The sequence below is a fragment of the Kryptolebias marmoratus genome, linkage group LG2 (genome assembly GCF_001649575.2).
Source record: "Kryptolebias marmoratus isolate JLee-2015 linkage group LG2, ASM164957v2, whole genome shotgun sequence".
In the NCBI taxonomy this organism is placed as follows: domain Eukaryota; kingdom Metazoa; phylum Chordata; class Actinopteri; order Cyprinodontiformes; family Rivulidae; genus Kryptolebias; species Kryptolebias marmoratus.
Genome location: NC_051431.1, coordinates 7363242 through 7377767, shown reverse-complemented (window position 1 = coordinate 7377767; position 14526 = coordinate 7363242). Strand labels below are relative to the sequence as shown.

Sequence of the window (14526 nt, the reverse complement as noted above, 5' to 3'; positions counted from 1 at the left end):
TGTCTGCAAAACATGTGAGGAGAGCTGCAGACGAGGGACAATCCAGAAACGGTCCTGAATGTCAGTTTAGAAGCTATCAAAGTTCTCAAATAAAGCACCTTTTGAGAATGTCAATGTTTGTTGGTAATTATCTTACAAAACTAGTAAGTATTTTTGGTTTATATATTAAAAGTTATGGTTGTTTATTGATTTTAGTTAAAAACAAAAAATCGCAACTTTTAGGAAAACGCCCCGCGAAATCAGGCATTTTAGCCGCAACAATCACAAACAATGCCCGCGAAATCCTGGAGGGACTGACTGACTGCTGGTGTGAACTGGAACTATTTAAACTAACCGTCATGACAGTTTAAATCCAGTTTTCTCCGCACTGCGAGCACACCCTCTGGATTAGGGGTGTGACTTTAAAGTTCTGCCCAAACAAAGACTGAAAAGGTCGAGCTCGACTTACTGCAGAAGGACTTGATCCCCGCTTTCCTGTACTCCTGCAGCCGGCGGATCTCTCTCCTCAGCTCGAACTCCACTGCAAAGACAAAGAGTCGAAGACGCTTCAAATGCAAATCTGCACATGATGTTCCTGCTGCAGACCAACACTTCACGGACACAGACTGATTCAACGTAGAAGAGGAGGTTAGATACTCGGAAAACAAACATTAACCTCATTATTTAGTCTTTTTATTATTAAACAGGATTAATGAAAATGAATGTACTGTGAATCTTCACAGGTTTATTAAGAACAAAGCCTAAACTTCAGGGGTTTTATGTTGGATTAATTCCTCACAACAGAAAGAAACATTTTCTTAAGTCAGCTCTGGTTGCCTGGCAACTATTTAGAGCTGAAAAAAGTAAGTATAGCGTCTTAAAAATAGAAAACTGTACATTTATGGAGCTGCAAATAAGGAGGCGACGCTTTAGAAACGTGGCGGGGCTTCGAGCAGCTTCAGCTCCGATGCTTCAAGGAACTTCAGCGCCTTTCATGCGAGCGGCACGTCCGTCACGGAGCCGAATCGATTTCAGCGTGAAAGGGCGAGCAGGAGCGGCAGGACACGCCGCAACCGGACGTGCCGCGCCTCGGACCGCTGACGGCGGCCGTCTGAGAGCGTGGAGTCGGAGCCGGGCGCCTCAGGGGGACTGACGGCTCAGATCCATCTAATCCGAGCTGTTGAGCTCGTACGTCGGGAGTTTGTTTCTAAATTCTGCTCCAGCTCTACGCGTCAGAGGCCGCTTTAAACTCGCCGCCGCCGAATACTAACGTGCGTGACTTTCGATGAACTTGTCGTGCTCCGTCGGTCCGACGACTCTGGCGAACCTCCTCATGATGTCATAGAGCTCCTGCACCTCCTTCGGGTAGCACCTCTCCAGCACTGCGGAAGAAAGAGGAGAGAAGATACGAACGTGACTCGGGAACGATCCTCCTCAGACGCGTTCAGGGAACAGGAGCAAAACGTTTTTATCCCCACAGAACCAACGTGTTGACGCTCGGCTCAGCATCGACACCGGCCTGACAGCGATTTAAACATAAAAAACAAACACTTCTCCCCCTTTTATCAAAACTGTACTAAATGAGATTATCTAACGATAAGGCAGCCATGTTTGGAACATCCTCCATGATGCTGTGACCAAGTTTAAAGATTAAAACAATCAGAGAGCTTCAGCGCTTTATAAATACTCCACATAACTCCTCACGGTTAAAGGCAGAAGAGACGCTGAGGGGTCCCAACATTACTTTATAATCATCTAAGCTCAGGAAAAAAAATCCTACATTTAGGTGTGTAAACTCTGTAAGGACAACTGAGATCACGGCAAAGGTTAAAGCTGCTGCCGGTGGCTCGTTATGGTCACTATGGTAACCGCGCACCTGCGTCTGTCACTCCCTGACCACCAATTTAACGAGACCGGAAAAGCAAGCCTTGACCCGTGACTCCGACAGTCGCACTTTCGAACCGCTATCTGCCTACAGCAGGGGCGGGCCAACACTGGCCCTCCAGGGCCACCGTCCTGCAGGTTTTACTCGTTTCCTCTGCTCCAACATGAAGAGGTGATTGAACCACTGAATCAGGTGTGAATCAGCATCCAGGGGAGATCTGAGAGGAGACTTTAAGTCAGACAGCAGCAAAAAAAAACATATCTAAAACATGAGACACTAAATAAGACGCATATGAGCTAAGATAATCTAAATGATCAAGTTCAAACTAAACTAAAGGTGCCAGAAAGCTAAATAAAAGTCCCGAAGGTCAGCTAAAAGTTCAAAACATTTTAATACTGTGTGACCTCAAATCCACAAAACCTAAACTGTGATTTTGCAACAATAACTAAAAAAAGATAGAAGATATTAAACAGTCAAAGCAGACGTATAAAGTCCCGCTTTCTGTGATCTGTTTAAACTGAAGGATGTTTGTCTCAGTTACATGAGAGGACCGGTTTCCTCTCATTTCCTGTGTTTTTCTCAGATTTTGCTCGTGTTAAACGACGTACCGCTCCCGAAAGTCACCGTTTCTGACCAAGCTGCACATCTGCTGACCGATGTGTTACTTTAAAAAAATAAGAGGAGCTTCAGTGCTTCTGATTTGGCTGCAAGAACATAGAAACAAATCTTTGTTGTCGTTTTTTTTGTAATTCTGACAGAAGGGTCGCAGGAACGCTGAAGGAAGAGCTGACAGACTCCAGATTGACCTGGCATCATCATCATCATCATCGTCGTTGTTGTTCTGCAGAAACACTTCCATCCAAACGTGAAGACGTGTCAGAATAACACCTTCCCCGCACGCAGCGCCCGACATCTGTGGATACTCGGCTCATAAGAGCTCCTGAGGCAGCTGCAGGGGAAGAATCTGTTTCCTGTCGCTGCCGAAAAAAATCTTTACTTTTCATCCAAACATCACTCTGGGTGTGTTTACACAACTTTTTTATCAAGATCTATTGCCGACACTTTGTATAAGTCATCCTTTCATTGCACAAAAATTTAGGGCGGAGAGGAGGCTTTGAATCATTCATGAAATGTGATTAACGAAGAATTTACAGCTGACCGTTTAACGCAGAAGAGATCGCGAGAACGCGTCTTTAGTTGTTCGGAGGATTTTCTCTGATTGTGTTAATCTGTTTGACGTTATCAGAACGTATGATCAGAAGTCCGTCCGGATCTGCAGGAGGAAATAAAACAACAGCCGGGAGCTTCCCTCGGCTCTGAAGAGGACATTTTTGGAGAAAATGCAGGTTTGAACACGAACAACCAGAAGCTTTGAATGTACCTGCTTGGAAAATACGACAGGAAGTGGGATTTGTCACAGCACTGATCTCCTGGTGTGTGTTCGCCACACTTAACTCGCTCGACGTGCACACACACACACACACTGTGGGGCTGGCTGTGTTCATCCGAAGGCTCGGTCGGTGTTGCTGAGTAACGGACGAGCGTTGGAGTCAGAGAGAAGAGGCTGTTTGTTCGCGTCGGTCCAGCGCCGCCATCCGAGCTCTAATTAGCAGCTGCCGTCTCAGGCTGCGCATGGAAAGTCACGCTCGTGAAGTTGTTCGTGTCTCCAAGGAGATGAGAGCTCTGACCTGTGTGTGTGTGTGGCTGCAAACAGAACCAGCCTGGATGACCTGGTCGCCGTGCTTCCGGCAGCACTGAGACTCGATGCTGCGAGCCTCCGGGGCTCGGCTCCCGCTTCCATTATCGCATGTGACACACGCATGATCACACACGCATGATCACACACACACATTCTCTGACAGTCTCCATGACAACCGGTCTGCAGCGCCGGCCGGCCTGAGCTCCCCTTTGTCTTGGAAAGGGGCTGGAGAGATAAGGGAGGAGGGCTGAAAGAAGCATCAATAAAACATGAGAGGAGAACTCTTCACCTCCCAAACCACAGGGAGCTCCACGGAGCAACACGTGGAGACAGCGCCGCCAGACGCTGTAATTGGCGCTCGCCGTCTGACAAAAAAAAAAAAACAAAAAAAAAACCAGCCCCGGAGACGCAAAGGAACCATTTCACGGAGCTCTGTGAGGATCCGAGCTGTAACAGGTGGATCGGCTGACCGCGCCCTCCTCACGTTTCAGTCATCGCTGCCGCAGCGCCCGCCCACGCGGACCACGCGGCCTCCGTCTGCCGCCGCGGGGCCTCGGAGGTAAATGAAGGTTATACAAGCTGAGGTGCGTTCGAGAGCATCCATAAAAAAAAAACCGCCTCCCGGCGCCGCCCTGAAGGAGATTCTCGGGACTGGACTCACTCTGGAATTTGCGGAGGTTGATCAAACCGTGGTCTCGGATGATCCTGGAAGAGAGGAACAGACGGATTCAGGATTCCTTTACAGCTTAAAACACATAAATGTGTCAACATCTTTGAGCTAAAAGGTTTAGAATGTTTATAATATCAGCCTGTGTCGTCGGTGTGTGAAGGAATTTTGATGAAATGTCATAAAATAATCTCTCCAGCTGATTCACTTCTGGAGCCAAGATGGCGGCAATGCAAGGAAATCTTAGCAAACACAGAAAAGGAAACAACTTGACTGATTTTACAGGCTTGGTCGTAGCTGAGACTGATCCGCAACTTACGCTCCGAGTGCCAACAGGTCTGTTGGAGTCGACTCTTGTTTACCTGTTAGCAAAACAATCAGGAAGCGGTCTCAAGATGTAACTCAAGATGGCCGCCACAGCTAACTGACACTGTTCCTTACTGCTACTTCTCCCTGAGTAACGTAGCGCAGATCCAAATCAACCGAGCCTGTCAGAAACTATTAGTCTCTACATATGAACACAATAAGCTGAGTTATTCAAAGCTGGAACTGAAATAAACTCATTTAAGCAAAGATCCTAAATTAGTGTTTTTGGTCAGGAGTTGGATCTCTGCGGAGCGGAGCGGGTGAAACAGAAAGGTACGAGCCAACGGCGCCGTCGCTTCCCGGAAAAGGGAGAAACCTTTGTGAACAAAAGCTCGGCGGCTTTGAAAAACTTCCTCTGAGGTCTCGTCGTTCGAGGAGCTGGTGTCCCCCCCCCCCGGGGCGCGTGGACAGGAGCCCCGCAGACGGCCGTAAATCTGAGGGCGCGTCTGAGCTCCCCGACAAGTGAGCGGAGCTAAAATAGGAGCGCTGCTGGACCGGGCCAGACATGCCATTCCACGAAGCTCGGGGAGCACAAACTCGATAAAAGTGATTTAGTGACGGATGCTTTGCAGCCGGAGTCATCTGTGCCCACTGAAGAGTGACAGCCAGCAGGGTGACGGAGGAAACAGGTCCTTCTTTATACACTGGGCTCTTCGTTTATTATAAAATATATATTAAAAAAAAAACCCAATAACCTGAAACACGCAGGGAAACTTTCCATCATTAGGTGCAGATTATGTGTTTTCATTTGTCTGTGGTGTTAGCAAAATATCTCATGAACCCTTAAACAGAAGCTCTCAGATAATAAGGCGCAAATCTGCAGCTGATTAATTTAACCCCCGATTCAAGATGGACGCCACAGCTCACTGACTCGGACAATTTTACAGACATCGAGCTAGAATTTGGCGTGGTAGTAGCTGAGCATCCTCCTCAACACATGCTACAAGCGCTACGCAGCTGTCTGTTAGCAAAATATCTCATGAACCACCGGGCCGATGTGAGCGAAACTCTCAGAGGGTACGTCTACAACGCGCTGACTTTCGGAGCCAACTAGTTCAAGATGGCCGCCGCGGCTAGCCAAAAAAAAGAGCTACAGTCAGCTGGTGTGGTGGTAGCTGAGAGTCACCCTCGGTGCGCCGGGTCGGAGTATCGTACGTGTTGTGGTTTACAACGTTTGACCGAAACGGACGATCAGAAGACGATCTTCGCCTCAAACTCTGGCACGAAAGGTGGCGGGCGATATGCATTTAACTGTATCGTGTGGTTTCTGTCTGAGCTGAATCAGAGAAACGAGAACTGAGCGATCCTTCGAAGACCGATGAGTTATTTGGTCCTAAAGGCTCGTTACGTCGCTACGAGTTCACAGAGAGAATTTTAAAAACCGCAGAGAGACGAGCGCGGAGGAGGCTGCCCTCTGTGGCGTTAATTATATGAGATATAAAACATTTGCCACCAGCAGGGAGAGCGTTCTCTTTGCCAACCTAAAAAAAAACGAATGTTTGGCTCTCGCAGATTTTTCAGAAGACGGACGAGTTTTAATTTTATTTCTTTCTAATAATAGTCAGAGTTTTCCAGGGCTGCTAAGTTGGACCTCAGCGACGCCACGTGCTGCAGCTACTAATGAGAGCTTGAAGAATAATAAAAAGCCTTGATGTAGAATTTAATAACCAGCTTCTGACTCCGTGACAACCTCAGCCTCTCAGGATTTGTCTTTAAGGAATATTGACTCAAACAACAAACGAAGCTTTGCATAAATAATTCATTCACAGTAATAACGAGCAGACAGGGATTTGAAATTGTTTGCCTTGTAAATTTAATTTACTGTATAATGTGTAAAGTATCTCAGGGAATTGAGGCTCCCGGAGGTGGAAACAGAAGCTTATGGCGCCACCTGTTGAAAAACTGGGCTTACTGCATGTTGATGAAAATGATTTTATTCCACAGTAAACTAAAAAAAAAGCACTTACTTCTTCCTTCTTTGCCTCTCTTTTAATCTTGAATGGTAGATGTCAACAACCGCCAGCTTGAGAGCTGAAAAAGAAAAAAAAAAAACAGTTAAAGTCAGTTTTGTGCTCCGGGCGGAGAGGAAAGAATCGCGTTATGAGAACCGTGCTCACCGCGCAGTATATCCGAGTCATCGTCCACAAAGTCGATGTCCTTTAAGTCCCATTCTGCATAATTGTCGAACTCCTGAGAGAGCAGCGGAAATAAGTTTTAACATCAGAGTTTTGACTCAGCCGATCAGGGAGGAGGAATTTATGAGAAAAGCACAAAACGAGAGACAAAGATCTGATTCACGGCTTCCAGCCCTCTAGTGGCGATTCAAATGATTCATTCGAGCAGAGAACGGGTGCCAGCGCGCACACACACACACACACACACACAACGAAGCAGAGGAGGACGGCGTCCCCCCCTCACCTCCATGAAGTCCGCTCTGGCCGGCATGTATCCCGCCATGTCTCGAGACAGGACGGAGTCGAAGGTGGGCCTCGGGGGATCGTCGGAGGCTGAGGGGTCAGAAAACGGAAAAACCATCGTTCAGACGGTTCAATGAACAGAAACAAAAGTTAGATCGGTTCTCAAATGCTCTGCCGGGTGAAGATCCGAGGCCTGGTGTGACTCACAGCTGCCTGCTGGAGCTCGGATCAGTTTTTCCCCCAAAGAACAGAACAAATAACAATAATAATAATAATAATAATTTAATAAAAGGCTGGTATGAAAATAAATTAGGAAGATAAAACGGGTGTGTGGGTGTTACATACGGAGGTTTAATCTGTGAGCTGAGGTGGTAAAAACTTATATTTCATGATAAATTTCCTTTCAGAGCAACCTTAAACTGATGAGATCTTTCCAACATGACATCCTGGAGTCGGGGGTGGAATATGCCATCTCACAGAGAGAGATTTAAAACATTATTTCACACTTCAAGGAAGCTGGAAAACCCCAAAAACCTCTAAATAAAACGACAGAAATCACTCTTAAAGTCTGTAATCTGAGGCAAAGAAACACGAGGCTCAAGCTGCGAGACGGCGTCCGTCACAAAACGCTGCACCTCGAAAAGGGGACCGCACCTCAAACTGAACGAGGTGGAACCAAGTCCGAGGTTCTCCTGAGTGAAGGCAGCTTTTTATACGCGAGACACCAGGGGTCAAAGGTCATTGCACGGTGCATCAATGGGAACACAAGCATAAAGAGAAGAGTCTAATAGGAAAGTAAAGAAATGATGCTATGAAGGCTCATCATCGACACTGATACACTTATTATTATTATTATTATTATTATTAAGAAACTTTAAATCAAGAAACAATTCTGGAGCCAATGTTCACAAAAAAAAGGTAACTTTTGTAAGCAAGCCTGAAGAACTATTTCCTAAAGCTACGTTAAAAATATTAGAGTCTGGCTGCCTGAAAGCAACTAATAATAATCTAACTGAACGCACCACCGATCAGATCAGCTGTTCTGACATTTAGAAAACAAAGATCGGCTCAAAAAAGTCGCCTAAATTGTAATAATTTTCAAAAACTAAAAGAAGTCGTCCGACAGCGAAGCCCTGGCTTTAGGGAGCGGATGTGTGATATAATTATTATTATTACTGGAGCTTTCTGGGTGGCTGGGAATTCACCGCTCGGGTCGTTTAAGACAGGAAGCGACAAACAGATTCCGATCGGCTCCGACCTGCAGAGGATCAAAACGATCCTCCGTCTCAGTTTGGTCTGAGGTTCTGCACGCTTCTACGGCACTTTAAATAACTCACACTTGTGTAGAAGAAATGCATTTAAAGTCTGCTTTAAAGCTGCGAGTCCGAGTTCTCCCCGTGAGAGCGGAGGAGGAGGAGGAGGAGGAGGAGCTGCGGGAGGCGAGCGAGGCGAGCGAGGCGAGCTCTTACGTTTGAAGGGGATCGCTCCGTCCGCAAAGTGCGAGTCCTTGGCTTTCCGCAGGCCGAGCAGGGTGGAGGAGAAGAGCGGGTTGTTGATGAAGTTCTTCATGTAGTGGTTCTCGCATTCCTCTTTGGTCTTGGTGCGCATCTGGTACGCCACGTCCTGCCTGGGGGAGCAAAAATGGAGCAGCAAGCGGCGTTCGTCAGAAATACGACTAAAAGACCAGAAACACTGAATTCAGTTCAAAACAGTCAAGTTATTCCCCTCTGCCGAGGAAGAAGGAGGTGTGTGTGTGTGTGTGTGACCTCATAGGTCAAGGGAGATCACTGTTGATTTCAAGGTCATGGGGTCAAAGGTCAACATCACAGCAGAACTTGTGCTCTAACTCAGCAACAGTGTGACGTGGGAACATCAAACTGCACAGCTGGACACCTCATGGGTCAAAGGGGATGCCTGTTGAGTTCGAGGTTCGTGGGGTCAAAGGTCAAGCTCAAATGTGACCCTAGTTTGGTGGAGGTTTTTGCTCCCTGAGAGCTTCTAGTTATAAACTGCAATTAGTTTGGCTGAAATCCCCAAAATCCACAAAATGGGGACTGATTGTGTTTCTTCTTCTATTTTTTGTTTCAGCTGTTCCCTTTTTCAGGCGAGTCCTCCTCCTCCATCTAACTCTGTCTTCTACATCCTCTGTCCGTGTCCTCTCTAACTGCATCCATATGTCTCCTCTTTGTCTCTTTCCTGGCAGCTGCATCTCTAACATCCTTCTACCAATATACCCACTGTCCCTCCTCTGCACATGTCCAAACCATCTCAGTCTGGCCTCTAACTTTATCTCCCAGTTCTTCAACCTGTGCTGGACCTCTGATGACCTCATTCCTAATCCTGTCCATCCTCGTCCCTCCCAAGGAGAACCTCGACATCTTCAGCTCTGCCACTTCCTGTTCTGTCTCCAAACCATACAACATGGCTGCTCTCACTGCGATCGTGTTTAAAGCCTCAGGATATCAACTTCCTGTGTTACCATCAGATGAACAATTATTATTTAACCTGGGAGCAAATGGTAGTGGTGAAAGCGAAACACATTCAGGCAAACTTCTGCTCCAGGCTGAAAACAAACAAACAAACAAAACTGCTCACCAGTTCCCGAACCCGCAGTCCATGACCGCCTCCAGCAGCGCCATCTCCTCCTGCGCCGTCCACCCGGGCTCCAGAACAGGGAAGTCCGACGTCTGCAAGGAGAGGAAACGCGGCTAGAAACGTGCGAAGAGTGTTTCTGCACCATCCGAGGAATGCTAAACAAGATGTACTTACCATGATTTCATACTTGTGATCACTCTGATGCTTCTTATATTCAAATCCTTTGGTGAAACACTGAAAGAAATCCACTTGTTTAGGTTGAGACAACAATATGAAATGCTGTTCAAGCAAACATCAACTTGAAGGTTTTGTTTGGAAATAAAAAGAACACAGTTCACGTTGTTCAGGCAGAACGACTAACATGTTTGTTTAGAAAACCTAATGAATATTTGATGGCCTGAATGTAGGAACGATGTCAGTAATCATGACGCAGCAGGTTCTTCTTTGTCTGTTCTTTCCCAAAGCAGCTGCCGAAAAATGATTTTATCTTGATTATCTGCTCTCCATGTTGTTCTAAAGAATTAGCTCCGATTTCTTTTGCTGTATGTCGCACAATGTGCTGCAAGTATCATTTAAAATCTAATCGGAGCCATTTAAACCCACCTCCAAAGGTGGCTGACGTTCAGTTTACCATCGGTCTGCAGTGTGGCATTTCAAAACAAAAATCAGAGTAAATACAGACAAATCTGCCTAATCAGCAGATTTGGGTTAAACAGCCTGAACAAAAGTATTTATTAATGTACTTTATAGTTATCTAATGATATTTAATTTAATTTGCACATTTAAAAAAGACAAATGCACCTAATTATCTCACTCTTTCTTGTTATTTTTAACCCAAACATCAACCTTTACCATATAAAGTCACCTGCTGTTATTAGTCATATTGTTATTTTTATTATTACATGTGCAAGTGTATTGTTTTCATTGTTACTCTGTTGTCAGTTCTTTATTTTAGAAGATTAAACATCTGGATTTATGGTTTTAGTTTAAACTTTAATCATCTTAAAAGCCCAATGAGGGACACAAAGCAAATTAATCAGAAGTCCTTCATGTAAAACATCAGTTTTATTCCCTGATGTGCAGCTTTGTTGTTTGTATCGTTCTTATTAAAGACAAATGAGCAGATCTAAACTGATTTTTTTAATAATAGGAATTGCCTTAAGATCGGCCTGGTTTAAGCAAATATTTATTTTAGAGATGGGATCCAGCTGACTTCATTTCGTGTTGGTTTTGTTGTATTTTCTGTTTCATAGACTGAAATGAAAAAAGGTTGTCAGCAAAAATATAACTTTATGTCAGCAAAATGTAAGACGTATTCTGAGTGAGTTGTTCACATTACTGCCCTCAAAGGTCATGCAAATATAAAAAAATGTATCGGGTGATTCCTAATTTCCACCTTAAGACAAAACCTGTTTGCATGCAACCTTTACGAGTCTGCAGGTTTGTGCCTCATTTCACCCAGACACAGACCTGCAATAATAATAATAATAATAATAAAGAAAAAGAGCTGGAGCAGTGACCTGTTTGTCACTTACTGACCTGGAGACACAGTAAAACAGCTGAAGGTCCACATTCTGCACACTTGATGTACGGTTCTGTCAGATACGACGAGCAGCCTCTGCATGGAGGCTTATCAAAAGGATCACCTGAAATCACAGACATGATTTAATCTCGTAATTACAGTTCGCCCGATAGCTGCTTCATTTGTGAGGGTTATGTGAGCGGAGCTTAAGTCTACAGATGTCCGAGATACCAATCGAAATATGCGCCCTGTCTGAAAATATTGACAGTGTCAATAAATGCTAAACTTAGCCGAGCGGAGCTAACTAGCCTGCGGAGCTAACTAGCATGCGGAGCTAAAGCGGCTAACGAACAAAAATACGTTAAATAAAAAGCACCGAGGACACGGTGAAGCAGCGGAATGTGTTCTTATTCCCCTCCGACGCTGTTAATACTTACTCGCAAAAGACGCCAGACGGTCCATTTGGTGACGTTTTAAGTAAAAATAGATATATATAAATAAAAACAACAGAATTGATGTTTTGACTTGATCTATTTCTCCGAGCTCGAGGAGCGAACCTGAAGGAGTCGCAGCTAATCGAGCTCAGATCGATCGATGTTTCCAACCTTTTTACAGCCTTTTTTTCTTTTTTAAAACATATTTTTTAAAAACTCTGTTTTCATTTTCAGACACATCGATTTATTTATTCACTGTAATAAAAAAATAAAATGTAACTTTTTATTCCACTTATTAAATAAGCGTTCCTGTAGGTTTCCTGTTTAAAAAGACTCTAAAAGCTAAAATGAGTAAAACCTTAACTAAAGCTAAACCCAGCAGAACAGTAGTTAAAGATAAAATGGGCAAAACTGTAATAGCTAATATTAGTAAAAACGGTTTTACTAAAACCTCAACTAAAGGTCAAACCAGCAACACTAGTTAAGAATTAGCAAAACAGTAGCTAAATCCAGCTGAACAGCAGCTTAAGGCTAAAGTTATCTAAAATGAGTAAAAATGGTTTTACCAAAACTGGAACTAAAAGCTAAAACCAGCTAAACGGCAGCTAAAAGCTAAACTGAGCAGAAGAAGACAAAAATAGAGCAGGTATGTGATTGTAAATTTTAGACATTATTGTTTTAAAGGAACCAAAAAGATCTCAACGAGTTTCTATGTGGGCAAAATGTAAATAAAGGTAAATGTTTTTAAAAATATAAAAGTTACAAATACCGAAAATCATAGCAGCCTGTTTCTAATCAAGTAGACCTTTTTTAAGCTGCTGAGCTGAAGAAGTTTTATCACAAAAAAAAACAAAAAAACATTTAGAATAAACTATAAACATGAGTTTAAATGCTGAGTCAGCATTTAATTTTTTAAAAAGCAGGTTGAAGGGTTTAATACTACGCCTGAAATTTATTTAAACAAGACAAAAGTAAAAAAAAACTTTGTTTACATTCTAATTAAGACACATTGTATCTTTTAATTAAGGATATAATATGTTCTGTTTTTCACGAAGTGCTTGGTTTGTTTTTAAAAGATCATTGTTGTCAAGGAAACGATCAGAATATGCTGCCATTTTCTACACGGGCCTGCTGGTCGAGCTCAGAGCAGAGTTTACTGACAGTTTAGTGACATAAAATCAGTCACTTTATCAACGATCACTGACGTTTTGACCCGATGGAAACACGTAAACGCAGGACGTTTAGTTTCCCGTAAACATCCAGCACAAACAGGCAGAAAATAAAACAAATATTCACTTTCTTCATAACAAAAACAACAAGACGGGATTAGTCCTTGCAGTAATTTTTATAAAAGTTTCAACCGTCTCTGGATCTGATTTATTTTGTCTGGTTTATTTTCATTCAAACATGGCTCCGGTCGTTCTCAGCCTCTCCACAGGGTGCTGATCTTGCACCGTTTAGTGAGAAAAAGCAGGAAACGGCTGCATGTCTTTGTCTTCTGTCAGCCCGGCCTCCACCTGAGCCTTCAGACGATAAACACACACACACACACACACACACACACACACACATGCTTTCTGCCCTTTCTGGAAGTTCTTCCAGAAGTCCTGCTTGGCCCACTTTAACACAGTAATCCCACAAACATCTGATTCTCGATGTTCTCGATGGGTCAAACAACAACTCGAGCAGCTCCAGGTCACCCCGGGCGTCTGCAGGTTAGAAACAAATATCTTTAAACTCTGAAGCCTAAACCTGCAGCTCTGCGTACGTCGTAATGAGGGGGTGAAAGGTTTTATTTTTAGTCCTTTTTAGGCCAGCAGAAGGTGTTTGTCTTTATGTTTTCACCCCCCAGAGCTCGATCCACAGTGACCAGTGCGCCCAGCTGCACCGTGGCCTCCACCCCGTCCCATCAGGCCTGCAGGGGGACGCTCGGCCGGGACAGGAACCCAGAGCAAAGCCGATCCAGGAGTACTTCCTCTCTTGCAGTGGAATTCCCGGCTCATGGTGACGGCGGTTGGTTTTACAACGCCATGAGAGCGTTACGTTTTATTTACCCTGAACAGGAACTTCAGGAACTGTTTTTATAACAGCTGCTTCTTCTGGTTCCTCCAGGATGAACCAAAACTTCCAATGAATCCTCTGATCTTCGTTACCTGTTCCCAAACACCTGGAATGCTGTGGAAAAAAACTCTTAATGAAGCAAAACTGCAGTCAGTAAAATACTTCTTAAAAAACGGTACAAAGACATCTCATTACACAGCTGAAAGTACATAAAAAACACTGTTACCTTCACCAAGAGGGTTCTGTTTTTGGTCTGTCTGTCCAGAACCTGGACCAGGAGGACATCCAGAGCGGTTTGGTTGTTTTTTCTCCCTCCTGGATTTAATTTACAGCTTAACCGGAAACATGTATTTTTATGTATATCTGTGAATTATTTCCTAATTGTAAAACAAAAAAGAAAAACGATTACAGAGAAAAAGTGATTACAGAGCAGAAGTTTGGCATTTAATATTATCTATACTGTTCTAATGTTATGACCTTCACAGTGACTGTATGTAGGGTACATGGAAACTTTTAATGTACGTTTCATGATGTTGCATTATTTTATTAACTCACCTGCTCAGGGACTCCAGATGAAAGCTAGTTTAAATAAAATCTGGTGCAAAGTATCTTTTATTAGTGTTTTTTTTTTTGCACATTGTTCCTGTTCTAAATAAATAAACAAATAAACTGAAACTGGAAGTTTGGGGGTGGGAAGCAAATGTGAATATTTGTCTTTTAACCTACCGGTGATTGTAGCTATTAGCACGCTGCTGAAGGACACTCAGTTCAGTTCTGAGAACTCATAAAAATGACTTTAACCTTTAACCTTTAACCTCTAAACCTTCATCCAGCCCCACTCCCTGAAAGCGTCACGTTTGGGCGAGGCTACAAACTGAGAGTGATGCCAGGGGTGGGGGTG

At 44.0% G+C, this 14526-nt stretch overlaps 1 protein-coding gene across 1 annotated transcript in view; it reads right to left on the bottom strand.

The window, feature by feature from the left end:
* tada2a (transcriptional adaptor 2A) overlaps positions 1 to 11697 on the bottom strand; it is a 15068-nt gene extending 3371 nt beyond the window's left edge. Inside the window, exons 1-11 of the mRNA XM_017435300.3 lie at positions 11568 to 11697; positions 11148 to 11254; positions 9783 to 9842; positions 9609 to 9700; positions 8483 to 8640; positions 7015 to 7103; positions 6714 to 6786; positions 6564 to 6627; positions 4225 to 4268; positions 1251 to 1361; positions 449 to 520 (exon numbers count right to left, since the gene is read on the bottom strand). Coding sequence (XP_017290789.1) covers positions 449 to 520; positions 1251 to 1361; positions 4225 to 4268; positions 6564 to 6627; positions 6714 to 6786; positions 7015 to 7103; positions 8483 to 8640; positions 9609 to 9700; positions 9783 to 9842; positions 11148 to 11254; positions 11568 to 11592 — 895 coding nt within the window. The 5' untranslated portion in view covers positions 11593 to 11697. The remainder of the gene's footprint in view (positions 1 to 448; positions 521 to 1250; positions 1362 to 4224; positions 4269 to 6563; positions 6628 to 6713; positions 6787 to 7014; positions 7104 to 8482; positions 8641 to 9608; positions 9701 to 9782; positions 9843 to 11147; positions 11255 to 11567) is intronic.
* Positions 11698 to 14526: the final 2829 nt, after the last annotated feature.